The sequence below is a fragment of the Lissotriton vulgaris genome, unplaced genomic scaffold, assembly GCF_964263255.1.
Source record: "Lissotriton vulgaris unplaced genomic scaffold, aLisVul1.2 SCAFFOLD_3244, whole genome shotgun sequence".
Taxonomy (NCBI): Eukaryota; Metazoa; Chordata; class Amphibia; order Caudata; family Salamandridae; genus Lissotriton; species Lissotriton vulgaris.
Window position 1 is genome coordinate 205,780 of NW_028252570.1, and position 15,788 is coordinate 221,567.

At 44.9% G+C, this 15,788-nt stretch overlaps 2 protein-coding genes across 2 annotated transcripts in view; one reads left to right on the forward strand and one right to left on the reverse strand.

The window, feature by feature from the left end:
* LOC147662101 (fragile X messenger ribonucleoprotein 1-like) overlaps positions 1–15,788 on the forward strand; it is a 203,772-nt gene that overhangs the window by 161,500 nt on the left and 26,484 nt on the right. The gene's annotated exons all lie outside the window — the stretch shown is intronic.
* Positions 1,650–3,294, reverse strand: LOC147662102 (interferon alpha/beta receptor 2-like). Its single transcript, XM_086951110.1, is given in 2 exon segments — positions 1,650–2,388; positions 2,390–3,294. Coding segments are annotated over 2 exon segments (1,506 nt in total). The 5' UTR covers positions 3,172–3,294; the 3' UTR covers positions 1,650–1,664.

A 15,788-nucleotide genomic window follows, 5' to 3' on the forward strand; every position in this document is an offset into this window, starting at 1 on the left:
AACGATGGTTTGATTCTCACTGCTCTAGGGCGCATCAATCCTTGATGAAAACACTGAAAAACAAACACAGGGATAATCTTTTAATTACGGGTCTTAGGAAAGATTATAAAAATGCTCAGTTAACCCGAAAAAAGGATATTAAACAAAGGGCCTGGGAAAGTCTAATGGACACGGCAGTATTGAAGGACAGTGCTAAATTTTGGGATATAGTCAATAGTCCTCTTTTTACAGGGGATGAGAACGGATTGCTGGACATTAACATTCCAGAGCAGGACTGGATCTCCCATTTTGAAATGATTTATGCTAGTAAGATAAATTTCCCCCCATTTTTGTGGGACACTGGAGATGATGAAAAGAAGGATGTAGTCTTTAGTAGGAGGGAGGTGGAGCGGGCCATAAATGATACCAAAAGTAACAAGGCGCCTGGCCCAGACGGAGTGCCTGCCGATTTATTTAAGACTAACCCTAATGAGTGGGCAAACATCCTGACAAATGTTTTTAACTCAACTGTTAAAGCAGGTTTTCCTGAAACATGGGCTACATCTATTATAATACCAGTGGTTAAGAAGGGACAAACGGGGGACCTGCGCTGCTAACGACCCATTTCGTTGATTGATTCATCGGTGAAAATTATGGGTAGAGTTATGTTATGTTATGTTATGTTATAACGCCCTTGTATAGCGCACGGCTACTCGAAAAGAGTGTTCCGGCGCTTTCCACCTGCAACTCAGAATAAAAATAACACAACAAAGCAAAAAGAATAAAAAAAGAACTGAAACAGAAACAGTAAGAACAGCCTAAAGATTAAAAAGCCAGGTCTTCAGGCTCTTCCTGAACTGGAGCAAATTGGCAGTGCTGCACAGCGAAAGAGGTAGCGAGTTCCACAGCTGGGGAGCTTTGCAGCTGAACATGTGCATTGGAATTTTTTCATATAATCCTTGTGGACACTGTTGAGACGAGTATCTTTGCAATATTGTTTGTGCAAATGTGCTTTTCAGCCTGTTTGTTGTACAATGAGCTACTATTTATTAAAACAAATAATAATAAAAAAATAATAGTGGGGTGCTTAGATTGTTCACCCTCAGACTCTGCACAACAGCAGTGCGGGACCCTGACAAGAGATGCACTGGAGAAACAGAATCAATCTGGGCGCAGACAAAGGCAGCAACAGATGTCACAGTGGTGTAATTTTCAGAATCAATATATCAGTACAATATCTTAGTGTATGTTTAGGAACAAGAGGTTCTTACATTTGTCTGGAGTGGACTTTAAGGGTGGCCTCATTTTTCACTGGTCATTGAGGAACTCTTTACCATGGCAAGCTTCCTAAGTCTCTTTATATACGTCTTGACTTTTCTTCTTAAAATTAAAGAAGAATTCTCCTCGAGTCTGCCATATGGGATCGCTCTTACCCTGCATCAGCAAGAGACAGTTCTATTGCGCTGTGCCTTTGCTAACTGGTGGATCTGTGAAACCTGCAGGCTACGTATGATTGGTCCCAGAAGAGAGAGCGGAAGGGGTGCTAATGAAAGAGAGTAAGAGTGGCTGAGAAAGAAACAAGTGAGGACAACATCATAATAGGCAAATGGAAGACACATTTCAAACCGAGGTAATGAGCTAACATATTAAACTGTAAATAGCTGTAATTTTTTGAGATCTTCAGCTCATCGCCTCATGTATCCAGAAACCTGGTTTTCTTCTTCAGCATCATCACTTTCATCTGTGTCCAGTGCATCATTAGAAAAACAATCCTCAAGAGCCTGAGATAATTCAGCCATTTGTACACCTAAGTTGTCTGCTAAAAAGTCAAAAGCAAGTAGAGGTGCACTAGAATCCTGTGAGCTTGCAGAAGACTCCTGGTCATCTTGAGAAGATGCTTGACTAGCCAAATTGTCCTTGGTTGGCTTCCCTGAAGTCCCGAGTAACACAGAAGCTAAATTGACATTGAAATTGTCAATGTTGTCCAACCGTGCAAAGGAACATTCCCCGCTCATTAAAGGAGTCGAGAGTTTGCTTGTTCCGCTCTCATCCTTGGCCGTGGATGGAAGCCCTTCAGATTCTGCCGCTTCAGTACATGGAGTTTCCTGGCTGCTCATATCAACAACTGAGGAGCCTGTGAATGTGTGTGATGTGGTAATGTCTGAAGTGCTGGTATCAATAGGAAGAGTATTTATATCAATTCGACCTGCATAAACTTCATGTACATCTTCTCCATCACTTTCATCTTCATCGATGCTGCATTCTAAGACTTTTTTCTTTGTTGCTATCAATTGAATCTCCACAGGACACACTTGCTCGGGTAACAATTTGAAACACAAGTTTTCTTTCTTGGAAATCTTGGTCAGGGCTTTTGGCAAAGGGCTGTTATTGAGGCAGATAAAACCTGACAAACAATCCAGCAAGCAGGAGCAAGACTCCAATGGACAAACTTACTCCAAGTATCACTGCATGTATAGTAGAACCTGTTGTACTGCTGCTGAAGTCTGTAACAATACACTTTAAGGGAGAAGATTTTCTTAACGTGCTGAGATTTGATGTAGCAGATGTTACAACCGATATGCAATAATTTGTATGTGGCAGGAGATTGTCAACAACTGTTGTGAAATTTTCTTCATGTGCAACTCTTTCAATCTCCTTCGGAAGTCCAGGTCCCTGCAACGTTATTGTGTAATACAGCGAACCATACACATCAATCAGAGATCTCATCTTGCTCTTGTTCTTAGACTTCAGGTATGATACAGGGGACTGGAGTGTTATGTTAATGCAACCTTCACAAGCAGAAATGTGAACAGCTGGTGGACCCAAGAGTGTCTGTTGACTTGGCCTCCATTCATCTACTGCGGCTGAGTCCTGAGAGTCATTTCCCGTCGATGACAGGCACTGCACTTGCACTAAATAGGATCCCAAGGTATCTGTGAGTTCATTGGTCAGGTCACAACTCAGAGATGACGTGTGTGAGCAGTGCTCAGGAACGTGCCACTTTCGGTCTCCGAGGATCTTTGTGTACTTCACTCTGTACACGGAAGGCGTGCAGGAAGGATTCCCTGGACTCCATGTCAAAACGTGCTGGAAATTCTCCGACCTCCAAGTGACGTTGCTTGATGCTGGGAAAACGGCCAGGGCTAAAGTTATTAGATGGCCAAAACAGACCAGCCATTTCAATGTTGACATCCCTACAGCAAAACATATCTTAATGATTTACAAGCAATCCCTTTCTCGTCATAACTCCAGTCCATGGAAAGATGGTAAATGTAAGACGAAGTCAGACCTGCTTTCTCCTAAAATCATTTTCTATACGAGAATGAACTGAATAAATTAACAAAATGGTCCACTGATAATAAAATCTTGTCGGATTGCCAGTATGGCTTCAGAGCAGGCAGAAGCACTGAGGATCAGTGCCTGAATCTTTATTTGTTGTCACAGAAGTACACAAGAGCTGCCAAAGGGTCGATTTACCTCGGTTTTATGGACCTCTCCACAGCGTTTGATCTAGTAAATAGATCAAAGCTGTGGAGGATGTTACTGGACCTGGGTTTTGAGCCTGGGCTGGTATATTTTTTGGCCGACCTACATAGGGATTTAATGGCAAGTGTAAGGTTGACCCAGGAAGGAGCTTGCTCACGGTCTTTTAAATCAGGTAGAGGGGTCAGACAAGGGTGTATTCTGGCCCCTCTCCTTTTTACTTTATATGTTAACTCCTTAGACAAACATTTGATAACATCTACACTGGGCGTTCCCCATATAGGAGAAACTTCCATTTCAGTTCTCCTATACGCAGACGATGCAGTCCTAATAGCCCGTACCCCACATGGTCTACAAAGACTTTTGGGTGCGTTTGGGGATTTTATGGATTCTTTGGATCTGGTCGTAAACATTGCCAAAACACACACTATGGTAATGGGGCCTGGAAGAAAGAAGGTCAGAAAATTTTTCTACAAGGACGCAGAAGTAAAAAGGGTAAAATCCTTCACATATTTGGGCATATTGTTCGACGAACAATGTTCCTGGTCCCCCCAACTTTTGGCAAAAAAAACCTCAATGACCAGGGCAACTTTGGCAGTCGAAAGTTTTGCTCAAAGACTAGGAGGGAGGCCATGCGAAGCTGTACTCTCCATCTATAAGGCTAAATGCCTTTCAGCAGCATTGTATGGTTCAGCAATTTGGGGGTATAAGCAAGCTGAGGAAATACAAAAAGTTGAGAATAAATTCTTCCGCACTATCCTTGCAATCCCTCAATCCTCCCCTACCTTTTCAGTACATCAGGAGTTAGGGTTGGGGTTTGTGGCAGATTCCATTAGTGTGGCCCCCCGTATCTGTAGGCTTAAAGTATGGATTAATTCAGACCTACACCTAAATCACCTGATTTAGGTGTAGCCAAAGGTAAGCCCGTCTGCGCCCGTCCGCGCTTGGACCGCGCCCAGCTCCTGTCCCCCTGGTCCCCGCCGCTCCCAACCCACTAAATTCACATATGATGCCGCTACTCTCCTCGCCCTCCACCCCGGACGCACACCACAATGCTGCGAAACCACGCCAGGACGTACCCACGGCCCATTTGCCTGCCTCTCCTGCAAGTTCAACTGCTTCAGGACCCTCACCAAACCCACTTCCTCCACACACAGCTCCGACTCTAACCACCTGAAGTGCATCCTGCTTAACACCCGCTCTTTCCACAGACACGCAACTGAACTCTGGGACCTACTCGACACTGCGTCACCGGACATCGCCTTCCTCACAGAAACATGGATGAACACATCATCAGCACCCGACATCGCCATAGCCATACCGGACGCTTACAAGATTATCCGAAAAGACCGCACCAATAAAACAGGAGGAGGCATCGCCATCATCCACAGGAACACCATCAAAATCTCGACCAGCTCCGACGATAATCTTGCAACCGCCGAACATCTCCACTTCCAGATCCACATGGACCCCAGGACCACACTTGGAGGCACCCTCATCTACAGGCCTCCAGGTACCCGCACTCAATTCAGCGATGACATCACGGACTTCGTCAGCCCACATGCCCTCGCCTCCGAGAACTACATTCTTTTAGGAGACCTCAACTACCACCTTGAAAACAAACACGACAGCAACACCACCACCATTCTGGACAACCTGGCCAACCTCGGACTCAAACAACTTGTTGACACCCCCACCCATGCAGCCGGACACACACTCGACCCTATCTTCACTTCCAGCAAGCATATCTCCTTCGATCGCACCACAGCTCTCCATTGGATGGACCACAGCTGTGTTCACTTCAGCTACAAAACCACCCTGAACCACAACCGCCCACAACCTATTCCTCTGAGAAACTGGAACAAAATCACCTCCGACCAACTCCTCACATCACTCAACCAAAACCCTCCCACCCTCTCATTGGACCCAAACCAAGCGGCCACCAATCTCAAGCAATGGATCACCCACAATGCTGACGAATTAGCACCCCTGAAAAAGCACCAGATCAAATCAGCCAGCAAAAAGGCTCCCTGGTTCAACGATGACCTTAAAAAATCCAAGAAGCTATGCCGCACCCTGGAGAAAACATGGAGAAAAAACCCAACCACCGACAACATGGCCACCCTCAAGGCAGCCACCTGCAAACACCACCAGCTGATTCGATCCGCCAAGAAATCAGCATTCAAGGATCGTCTCGACAACAACTCTCACAACAGCAAGGAACTCTTCAACATCGTCAAAGAATTCACCAACCCCACCGCAGCATCTAACGACATCACTCCCTCCCAAGACCTCTGAGATGCGCTATCCTCCTTCTTCTACAACAAAATTGCCGACATCCACAACAGCTTCGAGAATACCCCCAGCGATCAGCCCTCCCCACCCCCCTCAGATCCTACTCCGCCAACTAACAACTGGAATCCAATCACCACTGAAGACACCACCCGCCTAATGAACTCAATCCACTCTGGCTCGCCAACCAACCCCTGCCCCACTACATCTTCAACAAAGCTGACTCCATCATCGCACCCCATCTCCGTGATGTCATCAACTGCTCGTTCAACTTTGCCACCTTTCCAGATAGCTGGAAACACGCCGAACTCAGCGCCCTTCTGAAGAAACCCACAGCAGACCCTTCGGAACTTAAAAACTACCGACCCATATCCCTCCTCCCATTCCCGGCCAAAGTCATTGAGAAAGCCATCAATAGCCAACTCGCCGCCTTCCTTGAATCCAACAACTCCCTCGATCCATCTCAATCCGGGTTTCGAGCCAAACACAGCACCGAAACCGCCCTCATCGCAGCGACTGACGACATCCGAACACTACTAGACAACGGAGAAACTGTGGCATTCATTCTACTCGACCTCTCCGCCGCTTTCGACACAGTCTGCCACAGCACCCTTATACAACGCCTCAGCAACATTGGCATACAAGGAAAAGCCTTGGACTGGATCATCTCATTCCTCGCTGGGAGAACTCCAAGAGTTCGACTTCCCCCATTCAACTCAGAGTCCACTGAAGTCATCTGTGGCGTACCACAAGGATCTTCACTCAGTCCCACCCTCTTCAACGTTTACATGAGCCCTCTCTCCTCCATCGCGCGTCAACACAACCTCAACATCATCTCGTACGCCGAAGACACCCAGTTAATCCTTTCCCTCACCAAAGACCCCAACACCGCCAAAACCAATCTTCACGAAGGCATGAAAGAAGTAGCCGAATGGATGAAACATAACCGCCTAAAACTCAACTCAGACAAAACCGAGGTGCTCATCCTAGGATCTTCCCCCTCTGCCTGGGACGACTCTTGGTGGCCCTCCGCTCTGGGCACAGCACCCACTCCCACAGACCATGCACGTAACCTTGGCTTCTTCCTAGACTCCTCTCTCTATCGATGTCCAGACAAGTCAACGCAGTCTCATCCTCCTGCTTCAACGTACTTCGCATTCTCAAAAAGATCTTCCGCTGGATCCCCCTCGAGACAAGAAAGACTGTCACCCACACACTGGTCACGAGTCGACTGGATTATGGAAACACCCTCTACGCCGGAATCACAGCAAAATTACAGAAAAAACTCCAACACATCCAAAACGCATCAGCGAGACTCATATTAGACATCCCTCGCCAAGATCACATCTCCGGCCACCTAAAAGACCTCCACTGGCTTCCCGTCAACAAAAGAATCACTTTCCACCTTCTCACCCACGCACACAAAGCCCTCTACAATCTAGGACCCGATTGCCTCAACACTCGACTGTCCTTCTACAAACCCACCCGCCAACTAAGATCGTCCAATCAAGCCCTCGCCGCAGTCCCGCGCATCCGAAAATCCACCATGGTGGCAGATCATTCTCCTTCCTTGCTGCCAAGACCTGGAACTCACTCCCCACTCACCTCCGCCTTACTCAAAACCACATCTCCTTCAGAAAAGAACTTAAAACCTGGCTATTCGACAAATAATGAACCCTTCCCCAAGCGCCTTGAGACCCTCTGGGTGAGTAGTGCGCTATACAAATGCCCGAACTTGAACTTGATAATGAAAGACTGTCTTAAACTGGACAAAGTTAAGGAAATCCAGTGGTTATCCTATGTTTGCCATGAGTTGAGGCAACTGGGGCGACCTGAGCTATTTGAAAACCCGGCCTCTATTGTCAAAGGGGACATCGTTTGGGTGAGGAAAAACGTTATGACCTGTAGAGCCATGGAGAAGGAGGCGATTGAGCTTAAAAAACCTCTTGTTAGAGCACATTATTTACTGTCCAAGACACCATCGATCGAGCCGTATTTACAGATAGTTACAAGGCCTTTCCACTGCATTTTATTGACAAAATGTAGGTTTAATTTATTGCATTATGCTTTGGGAGTGTTTGAAGGGTCGAGTAACTTCAGGAGAACGGGGGACCCACATCAAATAAAGGGCAGGTAGATGGGGAAAAAATTACGTGTCAAAACAGGAGAGGCGCCTGCCCCGAGGTTTAAGAGATTGGCCTATAATAGGTCCACATTTAGGTAGCACTCTGAACCCTAAGTGGATATCTCATAGATGCATCACAACTACAATTATATCACAAAAGTTTATTATGGGTTGTTATAATTCATTTTTTTCTTTTTTAGTGTTTTTTCAATACAGGTAAACATGTGCAATAATGGCAACAATAAATATACAATAAAACATTAGGATTATTTCCTAAACAGGGCCCATATTTCCGCAAAAACTATCACCAGGCATACAAGCAGTCATTGTCAATCATTCACACTTTGCTTCACACAATAGCCATAGATGAGTATGGAACAGATGGCATGAAGTCCCAAACAGGTTATTTAGTGGGTTCCAAGGATGGAACAAACGTTGACGCGCGTTTCGGTGTGTAGCCCAGGCCGGGCTGGCTACACCTTCATCAGGGCGGAGGTGAAGAGGAGGGAAACTGGGGCCACAGTAGAAAGGTAATTCTCTAGATAGATCTATGAAGCTTCAGACAGTGGGCAGTCCGCCGGATGATTCGTACTCAATGTTCGCTTTTTAAAGAAGTTTGGATTGCTAGATGAGTCTGAGAGGTTACAGATAATAAGCCGTCCGCCGGTTAGGTTCGTATTCGATGTCCGCATTTAAGAGGAATAAAATAGCTGTTTAATGAAAGGAGCACCGCTCTGTGAGGGCTTTCAGGGGCCGTCAAGGTTAGCGCGGTCAGGGGCGATAAAGTCCCAATGATTGGAGACCACAGGTGAATGGGTCGCTCTCCTACGGGTTCCCGAAGGGATCAAGTGGAGAAGAGGTGGCGTCTCCTGTGGGTTGTATCACGGCACGTTTCTTTGGATTCGATGTGCGGACCAGATATCCGGGGCGGGACAGGAAGGGGGAGTAAGCCTGAGGATACGGCACTTTGTAAATGCGATGATATGTCTATACAGGATACAATGCACTTTACTTTCTTTTGCGGATATTATTACGGTGTTCAGGGATTGCCCAGGCGAGGCCTGCTTTATTATATTTACAGTTGCTTGATACTCCCTGGGTAATTTTTAATGTGGCTAGTTATTTGGTTGCTGCTATTCGTGCAAAGAAGTTAAGATGTATAAACAATGTTGCTGGTATGGATATTTTGTGCTCCTGATCACTCCTACTGAATCTCTATTGAGGATAAGCTACTTCTCCACAATTTCATCTACCTCATGGTCTTAAAGTATGCCCTCTGATAAATTTTTAATACACTGTTAATGACGATTTTTTAATTTTTTTTATGATGTTTGTACAGAGTATAATGAATGAATTTTTTTATGTGTGTGTGTACTTTGTATGATTTTAAATAATCGAATAAAGTGGTATTGACTTGACTTGGCTTGACTTGAACAGGGGTGCTCCCCTGCTATTGTCAGTGAACACTGGATGATTATGTGCGAGGTGCCAAGCCTCTCAGTTCTGCTGCCTGAAACTACAAGAAGAAGAATGATTGTTCTGCTGGAATACTGATCTGCAACCCTGGTGAAGACTGCACCTGCTGCACTATCTGGGACTACAGCTCTGAGGAGTTTGCCTTGCTTTAAAAAGGAATAAGTAGTTGGCTTTCTGCAGCTACAGTTTAACGGAGCATAATTGATCCTTCTCCAGGCAGAGTCCCCCTCCTGTAGTGCGTCCATTGGAGTTTTAAGTGGTTGTCCATATGCATTGTGGGAAGTGAAGTCCAAGCCTGCAAAGGGCCATCTAAGAGATTCCAGACCCTGGGATTTGTGTTTTGGACACTTGGAACCCACTAGGACACCTTCTGTTGGGATCTCCAGAAGTATGGGAAAGTTTGGGAAACTTTTTGGAAAAAGCCCCAGGAGGTGCCTGACTTGAATGCGAGAACGAAGCCATCCATCTTCAACCTCGAACCGGCCAGGATTCCAGGTTCATCTGACTGAAGAGTTCCGGAGGTCCTACTTCCGGATTTTGACCAGAAGCTCCCTTATAGTCAAGCCAGCAAAGCCTCACCGAATCCGGACTGGTTGAAAGAAGTGAGGGCCCTCGGTGGAAAAAGATTCAGAAAGGTTTCTAAGACTGAATGTAACATTTTGACCAAGGGATATTCTAGCAGGGCTCCATCGCGGTTGGCCTCAAACCTTGACATTGTCCTGGACAAGTGCGACCAGATGTCCAGAAGTATTGCTATTTGTTTCTAAGCACTAGAAAGTGTTTATTCTTTAGAAAAACTCATATCTCCGGTTACATACATTAGACTTTCATGGTTCTGGTGTTTTACAGATAAACATATTTTCTATTTTTATAAATTGGTGTGGGATTTTTATTTTGTGTTGTGTCTTATTTACTGTATTGGTGATTTTAAATTCTTTACGTACCTGTCTCCGAAGTTAAGCCTTATTGCTTGGTGTCAGCTACCAAGCGTTGAGCAAGGAACTCATTTATAGAGACCCTATTTAGGATCCAGTACCCTGTTGGTGGCATTGTTGCTCGTGTTTGGTGCTTACCTACCCTTCCCAATAACCCTGCTTCCAATGGGCTTTACAATTTATTCAAAAGATGATGCCTGATTTTTTCTTCATAGAAAGTTCCACCTTCTTTGCAGAATCCATTTGAGTCCAGAAAGAACTTAAAATTGCATAGAAGAAGCATAAACTACGTGAAAATAGAAAAGCGATTGATTACACCATTTTCTGTAGACACCAACAGGTCTGTGATGGAATTTCTCCTGTCTGCTCATTTTCAATTGACGCAGAACTTGAGGTGGTCAAACTTCAAAACCAGTGGCAGCTTCTCCGCTAAGGTGAAGGAGCATCCCCGCACTGCTGCTGTGCAGCAATAAAAGAAAGTAAAAATAAAATTATAATAACACGATGTTATTATCACTTCATTCTTGCCTGCTGCAGCAGCATGAGGGTGGGGATGCTCTGCTGACAGAGCTGGGGGAGGAGTGGTTGGCACCTTCTCACACTTCAGCATGTTCTCCATACAGGCTGCATTACAGCCTGAATGGAGAACAGACAGGGACTGGGGGCCTCTGCATGAGTGCTGAACCACGGTGCTCAGACCAATCACATTGCTGCATTGTAGTGTTGTGATTGACTCAAAGGAGCCTGGGTTCTTCCTGTTCGGCTGAGGAGAGACAATGTGGGTCAGAGCAGCGAGGAGGTAAGGGATTTTTTTTTAGAATTATACTTATTTACCCTCTTGCCCACCGACACCACAGCCCCAGATCCTTGCTGGCCGCCACTGCTCAAAACGATGGCAATCCTTTGCGTCCAAAACCAAATCAATCAGAATTGAAAAAATACTGCAGCAACACTACTAATGCTAAATAGACAAAACCCCAAATTTAACATTAATCCTTCATACCTTAATGACACAATAAAAATAAATGAATGGGGAAACTCACAGTTGGAAGGCGTGTCAACATTGTGGAATATCAAAATTGTGAAATAACCCTCTAACTAAATTGTAAACAGTTGAGGTGCAAAGAAATTTAGTCAAATATAGTAAAAATAAGGGCCAAAACAAACATTTTCGATTGTCTAGGAATTACAGGCCTTTTATGGAAAGTTGGAAAGCATGTAGATTCTCCGCATTTCTTTCAAGTGGCTGTACACCTTTATATGCAACATCATGTTGCTTCTCAGATTTATCAAAATCGAAAAAGTAAACAATTACTTAAATGCATATTTGCTCCACTTTTCTTGTTATCACATTGAATTTTTTTTTTTATAGAACATAACCACATGCAGAGTGCTCTGGTATTGCATAAAGCAGCAAAAACAAAATACAACCCCTTTATCGCCATGTTCAACATTCTAGTCCATAAACATCCCATTTCCCCAAAATGTTCAGATATTTCTGAGGGGCAGCCATGTGCGACATTTTTGGGGGCACATGTGAGAAACAGTAATATATGAAAGACTTTGTAGTTGCAATTTTAGGTAATCACAAAAATTGCGATTACCTAAAATTGTGACTACAAATAGGAAATCACAAATTGTGCCAAGCATTTTCAAAATGCAAAATGTGCATTTAGGACAATGCTATAACCATAGACTTAAGTTCGATGATAACCATGGGCAAATTTTGAAAAATACACAAAAATGAATGTGCACATTTTTTTTGGGGGGGGGTGCTACAGGCATGACTTAAGCCCTCGGGCACCCTTGGCTTTGCATTAACTAATTTGCGATTACCCTTAGTTAATTGCAAATTTGCTGATGCAAAACCATTCGCACCTATAGGCCCATCGTAATGAATGGAGTAGTATTACCTATTTACCGAATCACTAGTTGGTATTGTGAAAGAATTGCTTCATCTTTGGCAATTCCTTATATACATAGCTGTTTACAATTACCAAATAGCGATTCGGTAAAAATCGCTATCACGGAATGCTGTTTTGATACATGTGGCCCATAGGTTCTTCCTGTTTTGCACACCAGTCCATAGCTGACTACCACTCCGTCAGTGTGGATGAAGTGGATAATCTCCACTTTTTGGCAATGTCCCTCTTGGCGATCACAGTTCCAATCCTCACCAAGGTTGCCGTTTCCGCTGCCACCCCCTAAATACTCCAGGATACACAGCAGGCTACCCTGTGCGAGGTCTCCTACATCCTTTCTATTATCCTTCCTAATATAAGTAACTGGGGAATGCAAATTCTTGTTCGTTGAATCATAATAAGTGAACAGGCCCATACCATATGGAAGAAGTCTCAGTCTTCTACCGAAAGCATGTGGGTGCAGGGGTTTTGTGTGCTCATCACAACCTCTGACGCTTAAGGAAGGTACAGCCCGATTCATCAAGCGAAATTGCGCTCGCAAAGGGCCAGATTCTGAGAATCTGGCCCTTTGCGAGTGCAATTTTTGCATTTGGGATTCATCATCCCAAATGCAAAAATCGCTATTAGCGAAATCGCATATTTGCGAGGAATTGGATTTAAGGAATCTCTAATAGAGATTCCTTTAATGCAATTCATCAACCAATTTGAAATTGCGAATTCGCAATATTTGGTCGCAATTTACCACGAAGTCTGACTTCGTGGTAAATTGCGAAAAAAGAGTAAAAAGCACTTCAGTGCATTTTTTTCTTTTGCATGTTACACACACACTTGTCCTTTGGACATGTGTGTGCGCAACACCTGTTCAAATTTGCATTTAAGGGGTGCTACAGGGTGTCCTTTGGACACCCCTGGCACCCTTTAAATCGCTATCTTATTTGCGATTAGCAAATTGCTAATCGCAAATAAGGAATACTCCCCATTTATTCCTATGGGCCTTTTGGCCCATAGGAATGAATGGGGAGTTATTCCTTATTTGCGATTAGCAATTTGCTAAGCGCAAATAAGGAATGTGTAGGAATCGCATTTTATTTTGCGATTCCTACATGAATCCCGTTTTGCGAGTCTGTAAAAGCGATTCCTTATGAATCGCTATTAAAGACTCGCAAAACGGGTCTTTGATGAATCTGGCTGATAGTATGTAAATATTTAGGCTGTATGAGCCTTTCTGAAACAAAAAGCATCCCCAGTGACATACAAGCATCCAATCAGTAGCTGTTGTGAACAGAGCTCACCCACTCCTCCCATTTGTTTTTCTGCTACAGGAAGAGGGCCAGGGGAGTGAATCACCAATAACTCTAGGTCTGGGATAGCACACCCCCTTTCCCCAATAGGCCCATTGAAATGTCACTTCCTATGGGCTATATTCAATGACTTTGAATAGAGGGCATGGCGTAGTTTCAGGTTATTATAAAATTGCAGATGGTGAAGCAGAAAGTCGGTCAGAAGGTTCTGAAAGGTTTTCATGCAGTTATCCTTCCAGACGACTCCCTCCCTTGAGATTCCACGTAAGTCCCATCAGTTAGAACCGTCAAACGGGCACAGTGCTACAACCAACAACTCACCACACAGCTGTTTCCAGTGTGATCTTTCAGTTCCATGGATTCATCGCCATCCTCAGGGGAACACAGTTGGGTCTTTCCTGCTTGACCCTTTCTGTGTCTCAGTTGTCAGGCCATATATTTATCCCTCTTCGCCGTGAAGGAGGAAGGTTTATCACAGCCCATCTTGCCTAGTGGTTGATGTTGTGTGCTGAATATCCTTTGGCCCCTTGTCCGGCTGCATCAAAGTTGCCTCAAATTGCCAAGGGCCTGCAGGTTGCCTGGGGCAATCTAGGTGGTGCCCAACATCAATTCAGGAGTACCCCCCAGAAGTTGTGAAGTTGGGGCAGGCATCACAATCAGCCTGGACCAGGTACTCCATAGGCAGCTGTGCCGAGCAGCAGTTCACCAAGATTCCACTAGCAGAATCTTTAGAAACGCCCAGTTTTCTCAGGTCTCGGTTAGTCCTTTGTGGGCAGGGCCTCCCAACGCTGCTGGGGCCATCTCCTCCCATTGCTTCTCTAGTGGGATAAACAGTTCATTTCCCCTTCAGTCTGGGTTGAGGAGATGGAAAACACTCCTTCCCTTGATGCATGCATGGAGCTCCAAAATGAAGCACCTCATAGGTCTTAAAACAAAATCACAATATGGCTCTATAATAAGGAGGAAGGTAATTTCGAAAAGATGGCATGGCATATTTGTAATTTAATTAAGGCCTTCTGGGATGAAATGGGAAAGGAGATATGCAAACTTCATAACACTGGAACAGAGCTCAATGATATTTGGGTAGAGTTATCTTATCTTATCTTAAGTGCAATTTATAGAGCGCTGTTGTGTCCTTGTTGTGGGCGCTGGGCAGCACATCAAACGCGGAACACAGGTTGGTTGTGCAACGCTTTATTTATAACATAATCTCGTAGCTGGTTACATGCACGTCTATCCCCGTGCCCGTCCTGGTCAGTCTGCTCTCCTTCCTGTCCCCTAACCGGATGTGGTGTCCAGTGACCTGGTCACCTCCCTCATGACCCACAGGGTCCTAGTGTCCTCCAGTCCTTATCTGTCAGGTCACGACAAGCGCGCTGACCCCAAAGGCTTCCTGGCGCTTTAAGACAGAGTGCGTGAGGGAGAAAGCGTGAGTGGCGGAGTTTTAACCAAGGGGAGGGAAGAGGTGGGTTTTAAGCGATTTTCTGAAGTTCAGAAGGGAAGGGGTGGATTTGATGGAGAGAGGGAGGAGATTAGGAGTTAGGAGAATTTACTTTTCCAGGATCTTTTGATAGAGATTGGAGCGAAAATAGTTGGAGAAAATTGGAAACAAGCTCAGACTGTAGAGACGACGCTGTAAAAGGCACTCCTCTGAATGATGGAGGAACTGAATGCACACTACACCCGTGCGTGCTCCTGGTACTTCCCCTTGCCCCTTCTCTTCAGCTAAACAATGACTCACATACTATGCCGGGTGCGGTAATGAGCAGAGCACACACCACTATCACCTGCTGCTCCCTCGTACACACACAACCCCCACCCCAATGCCCCCACTGGGCACTACCATGCCCACTCCACCCACCCCTCGCCAAACTTACATGTGTTTTTCTTGTCTTTAGGGGATAGTGTGTTGACTCCACTCGTTGTTTTGTAGGGTTGTTTGGCGATACAATGTGAGAGTCTGATGTATAATATACCTAACATGTTGCTATAAGAGTCTATATTCTGTGCTCATGTTTTTGTTTGCAATAACCCAATAAAATGAATATGTAGAAAAATCCGGAAACCAGAAAACACAATTTGTACATACATGATGATGTTTTCTCACTTACTTGAAAAGATGTCATTCTATAACTGTTGGGAAGAAAGGTCAACAGAGCAAGACCACTGTGGAATGCAATAGTTCTATTCACAACATTCCAGGCTCAGGAAAGCTAGATATATGCTGATTAAAAGTGTCGAGCCCCTTTGAAAAAGGGGACTGTAAAATTCACAA